Raw genomic sequence first — 5,907 nt, forward strand, 5'->3', positions numbered from 1 at the left:
GAATGCTCCTGTCCAGGGCAGCCAGAGTCCCAGGGAGCTGGGCAGGTGGTGTGGGGAGGGTGGGCAGACAAGAAGCCAACTGCACACGAAAACAGTGGGGTCACGCACATTTTAATTACAGTGCGAGGCACCTGTCCTGAGTGAGAAAGTTCCCAGTGGGCAGAGTGGGCAGGGAAGATGTCCTGGGAGGTGGCCACACCCGCCTCAGGTGACTTTGAGCAAGTTCCTCCCCCTCTCTGGGCCCCAGGCTGCTCACTGGCCAAAGGAGAGACAATTCCATGGAAAAGAGCCCAACCCAGTAGCGTGAGGGAGCTGGGCGGGGGTGTCCTCAGAGGGACAGAGCTGGCCTGGGGCCCCAGGTGGGGAGCACACAGGCCACTTGTCGGTGATGCTGCCCCAGGAGGTCTGGGTCTCACTCATCCCTCATGCCCAGTGTGTCACTGGGACCCAGGACTCAGGGTGGGAAGGTGGGACCTGCTGTCCCCCAGCACCTGCATGCAACTGCCCCTTAGCCTCCCTGGACTGTCCACGTGCAGTGGGAGATGGGGCTGATTTCCCCATGTCCTCTCTTCCTACAACATCCTCATCTACCCCTAAAATGCCACAGGGCCCTTTTCAGGGGGGGAAAATCCGGGAGGGAGAAGTTAGAATAAAGGTCAGATGTGCTGTGCTGTCAGCAGAGACAGGAGCGTGTCAGGGAGGGAAGGTTTCTTCCCTGGAGCAGGAGGCCTGTTGCCCCTCCAGACACAGCCAGTGATTCTGTCCACCAGTGTCCAGGGGCACTGGAGAGAGCTGAGCATAGGCACCATATACCAAGGCAAGGGTCCAGTTGAGAGAGATGACAGGGACCGTGTCAATCGACCTCCGTCCCTTCCCACCCTCCAGTTCCCTGCCAGCAGAAGCTGGATCGGCCTCCCAGGACTCAGAGCAGGGTGGAGGGTGGGCCTGGGGCCGAGGGAAAATGTGCAATGGTGTCCAGGCTTGTGCCACCTCCTGCTACCACAGAGACTGCAAGATGCTGCTTTTCCAACTCCCTTGCAGCTAAATGTCCAAGTTGTGCAAATTAAATAAGGTCCTGAGGGGAAAGCCCTTATCCCAGGGCCCAGCGCATACTAACTGCTCCATAAATGTGAGCCTGTAGCTGTCTTAGTCCCCCATCCAGGTCCCCTCCCCAGGGAAGGCATCACCCAGAACAGCCCCCACCCATGTCACCCACTCTGCAGCCCACCCTTCTTCTGTGCAGCAGGCATGCCCATCTGTCTGTGATGCTTTGATCAAGGCCTGTCACCCGTGGGGACCACGGGCCCCAGGAGGGCAGCGCTGCTTCTTCAGGGAGTGCAGGGGCCTGAGGGAGACACCCCTCACAGTAGGCTGAAAGATTAAGGAGGGGACAGGTCTCCAGAGAGGGATCTCCCTTGTCTGGCCCCTCTCTGTGAGGTGGGGGAGGTGCGGTCTGGGGGCCCAGAGGTGGCTGAGAAATGCCCTGGGCAGGCTCTGCCCTCCCAGCGGCAGAAGGAAGGACAAAGGCAGCGGGAGGGTGCAGCCTGGGGTCAGCCTCAGCCCGAGACTGGGATCTGCCCAGCCCTCGCGCCCTCACTGGCTCCAGGGAGCCCGTCGGTGTTGACCGTGGGAGGCACAGCCTCCCTGCAGCTGAAGCCATATAAAGCCACCATGAGGCCCGCTCCACTGCTGCCCACCTGCGACCATGAAGGCTGTCCTCCTGACCCTGCTGGCCTCTGTCTTGGCCCTGCAGCCAGGTGAGTCTCCACCATCCAGGGGCAGGGCTGGGGGCAGGGTGAGTGAGGGAGGCCTGAAGGGGACCCACAGGGGCAAATGGGGGGTGGGCAGCAGCAGGAAGGAGGGGCTCCCGTCCAGGGCAGCTCTCCGCATGCCCAGGGTATGGTGATTTGTTCCCTGCATCTCTCCCCTGAGGGGCGGGCTCGAAGGGGCAGCACAGGCTACTGTCCTTCGCTGCCAAGGGGCAGGGCCCCGCTCCTGCAGGGGCACTCAGACAGATGGACAGATGGACAGAGAAGCTGACAAACAGCCAGGAGGCACAGAGCAAAAAGCCTTGATCTAAGAAGCACCCAGAGGGAAGGAGGGAAAAACAGAACAAGGGAGGGGGTCCTGAGAGCACCCGAGGGCCTACTCCGCTGGCCAAGCCCTGGTTTCTGCTGCCTCCAGCAAGAGTCCCTTGCGGGGCAGGGGTTGCTGCTCATGCTGCTCTGTTCTGGCTGGGTCCCTCTTGGCCGAGGGTCCCTGGGTCAGTCACTAAAGCTCTCACAAAGAGGGGATCACGCAAACTGCCCCAAAGGTCACTGGGGAACTAAACAGGGCAATGTTCTGGGGACATAAAGGGCGGGGTTGGGAGTGCATACTGAAGACAGGCCCTGGGGTCAGGGGAGTAACTTGGATCCCAGCTTTACTCTCATTTTGAGGGAGGAAATATAATCGTCATGACAACCCAGCAGCTGGACCCACCATCCCCAGAGAGAACAGAACCCCACCCCGGGGCCCACCCGTGGCCACACGGTTCCCAGGAGGCCTGAGCAGGTCAGAGAGGCCAGGCTGAGCTTGGACAGGCTGCCGAGGGACAAAGCCAGTGGGCCTCAATGCCCAATGGCATGGGGAAGTCAGGAAAGGGTGTCATCTACCTCCGTGGTTCCTGGGGCCAGTCACCCCTTCCCTCTCAGGAGCAGGTGCTTTCTAACAAAGCATTAAAACCCTAAGCGGTATGCTGGGGTGCAGAGGGCAGACTTTAGGTGCCAGGACGGGAAGGGTGCAGAGAAGCTTTTCCTGGGTGGACTTCCCGTGAAGGGGTGCCCTGCCCCTTGGCATGCTCCCGTCCTCTCCACGCTCCCTCTGGCCAAGGAGCAAGTGAGGCTGGTGGGCCTCCTGCTGGCAGCTCCCTGCCCACGGGAGGGTGGGCTGGGCAGCCTCTGAGCCCCGATCCCCCCTCCCCACAGGCGCGGCCCTGCAGTGCTACTCCTGCAAGACCCAGGTGAGCAACACGCACTGCCGGCACGTGCAGAACTGCACCCAGAACGAGACCCAGTGCTGGACCGAGCGCATCCGTGAGTGCCCGCTGCCCCCGCGCCACCCTCCCCCACTGGAAGAGATGAGACACCCCAGGTGTAGGCCTCTGCCACTGAGCTGGCCATGCTTCTGCCCCTCTGCCCACTAGTCCACTCATCCACACCTACGCATTCCGCTTTCCAACCACCACCCTCCACCGCCTCTACCTCCGTGTCCCCCACCCGTCACCCATCAGACATGCCCTATCCCCCCACCTCTACCCTCCTCCATCCATCCATCCATCTGTCCGCCCATCCCTGAAATTTACTCACTCATTAGTCATTTCTGGTGCTCAGCAGGAGGGCCAGCTGCCCTGGGCATTTGCACGTAAGAGACACCGGGTCCCTGCCCTCACACTGCCCTTGTTTTGAGGCCAGCCAGGGTCACTCTAGAGCTGTCGAGTGGGCACAGGAGGGGGCCTGGGGCATGGCCAGGTGGGTGGGCATCTGGACCTGGCCCTAGCCCAGCGGACCCCATGCCCCACCAGGTGCTATTGGCTTCCTGACCATCATCAGCAAGGGCTGCAGCTCGCACTGCGTGGAAGACTGGCAGGACTACTACCTGGGCAAGAAGAACATCACGTGCTGCTCCACGGACCTGTGCAACGCCAGCGGGGCGCATGCCCTGCAGCCAGCCATAGCCACCCTCGTGCTGCTCGTCGCACTTGGTGGCCTGCTGCTTTGGGGCCCAGATCAGTTGTCGCCTCCAGGAGGGCCCCGCTGCCGCCCAAACCAGGCAATGGTGCCCAGGTCCCTGGACCACTCCTCACACGCCCGGCCCAGATGGGGTCCCTCCTGGTCCCTGAGGGTGTGTCCTAATACAGGTCTGGCCATGCTGCACTGCCCATATGGTCCTCCCCTGGCTCCCTCAAGAAGTCCTGTCTAGCTCCTGCGTGCCTGGAAGGCTGGGCTCTAGTGACACGGAACAGCTTGCAGACTGACCCTTCAACACCCAGGCCTCAAGCTGCTGCTGTTTCCACCGCCCAATATTCAGACCCAGCCCTAACCCTCTGCTCAGGCATCTCTTCCTCCAGGAAGCCTTCCCTCCCCGCCCCTCCATGAGCTGAGCCAGATGTGGTCCCTGATGCCCCCATTCCCAGCAGGGGCAAGCCCTCAGGGGGGCCCAGCCCCCGTGCTCATGGGGGTCCCTTAGCAGCAGCCTCAGCATATAGTAGGCCTTTAATAAATGCCCATTGGGTAAGCTGGAGAGGGCCTCTGTCCTCGCATGCCACTGGGTCCAGGTCGGGGTCGGGGCCCAGGGCTGTGGCTGTGGCTGTGGACGTGCCCTTGACTACGTGGGCTGGAGCTCTGGCCTCAGCAGGAGCAAATGTAGGGCACCTGGAAGGGAAAACGTCCTCACAGAAGGAGGATTGGCCTCCCCCAGGACTCCCAGAACTTGCTGTGCAGCCTTGAGCACATTACCGAACCTCTCTGAGCCTTAGGTGCTCATCTGTGACCACCGCTGCTATGAGGATGAGCTCAGAAGATTCACAGGAAAGGGAGGGTTCGGGTGGTAGGGGCTGCTGCCATCTGAGCTCCCCACCCCTCCCTTCAGCTTGATGTAGCCCCTCTACTTTTCAAAAATGATTTGTTTGTTGCAAGAGCTACATGCCCACAGTAAAACATTCAACTGCCATGAAAGGGTCCCCAGTGACAGGCCAGCCTCCCCTCACCCCAACCCCTCTCCAGGGTGCCCCATCACACCTCCTGGGGCTCCTTCTGGGGCAATTCTATGCCCATGTCAGCATCCTGTGCATGTGGAGCTCAGGGGCCTACGGGAGCGTGCTGCCCACCTTACTTCTCTCATTCCTGGAAAAGCCCTTCTGACAACAGCCTGCCTCACCGCTCTAGGCTAGGGGGACTTCCAAGAGCTTTGGGGAGGGGCACAGAGGCTCTTTCAGAGAGGACACAGAGGCTCAGAGAAGGGAAGGGGCCTGTTGTAGCCCACATCATGTACTGATCCAGGATTAGAACCCAGGCCCTGAAGCTCTGGGTGGCTGTGGGCATACATCAGAGGGCAGGGGGTGTGCTGAGAACGAGCCAGGCCAGGAGCTCTTGGGATCTCAACCAAGCCAGCAGCCCACATGTGTGTGAACAGGGTGGCCCAAGTTGGTGATGTCAGGAGGGTAGAGCTTCCCCAGGCTGGTATCTGATTGGCCTCAAGCGCTGCGGCCCCTTCCCCTCCTCACCTCCAGGGCTGGCCCAGCCTGTGGGGCTGCCACAGGGGAGCTCTGGGCTCCAGCTTCCTCCACGCCTGCCCCCTCTGGGGCCCAAGGCACATTCAGCACACAAACCTGGCTTGGCCCAGCACCCAGGTCCAGGGCTCAAGGCTGGGTTTTTGTTTGGGGGAAGGGTGCTGCAGACCTGGGGACCCCCGGGCAGGACTTTGGACCGACCCATCAGAGCTCTGGGCAGGACCTGGGCCCTGAGGCTAGAGTGTGGGCCAACAGTGGCCAGAGGACTGGTGGGTGCTCAGGACCGTGCTTCTGGTAGCGCTGTGTCTCCCGGAGCTGCCGGCCCAGGCTTGCTGACCTGCCCCGGTGAGCCTCTAGAACCCTGGCTGTGGCTGCTGGTGCCCGCCTCCCTCCATGCAGCACATAGTTATGTTCCAAGTGCTGTTCCGGGCACTCTATATACACCGATCACCCAGGCCTCCTGGACACCCTACAGCCATCCCAGTTCACAGAGCCTACAGGATAGTGGAATCAGATGAACAGGATAAATATATATAATGTGTAGCTTGTTAGTGATAAGAACTTGCGGAAAAAATAAAGCAAGGCGACCTGGAAGTCCAGAGGGGAATCAGGGGGTCAGGAGAATGGCCGTCTTCACT

At 61.0% G+C, this 5,907-nt stretch overlaps 1 protein-coding gene across 1 annotated transcript; it reads left to right on the plus strand.

Moving 5' to 3' along the window:
- The first annotated feature begins 1,705 nt into the window (after positions 1-1,705).
- Positions 1,706-4,901, plus strand: PSCA (prostate stem cell antigen). The gene is made up of 4 exons (XM_063079287.1): positions 1,706-1,757; positions 2,967-3,074; positions 3,563-3,810; positions 4,764-4,901. Exons 1-4 carry the CDS (start codon positions 1,706-1,708, stop codon positions 4,899-4,901), a joined length of 546 nt encoding a protein of 181 aa, XP_062935357.1.
- The last annotated feature ends 1,006 nt before the right edge of the window (positions 4,902-5,907 follow it).

Source organism: Cynocephalus volans, chromosome 15 (genome assembly GCF_027409185.1).
Source record: "Cynocephalus volans isolate mCynVol1 chromosome 15, mCynVol1.pri, whole genome shotgun sequence".
NCBI lineage: Eukaryota > Metazoa > Chordata > Mammalia > Dermoptera > Cynocephalidae > Cynocephalus > Cynocephalus volans.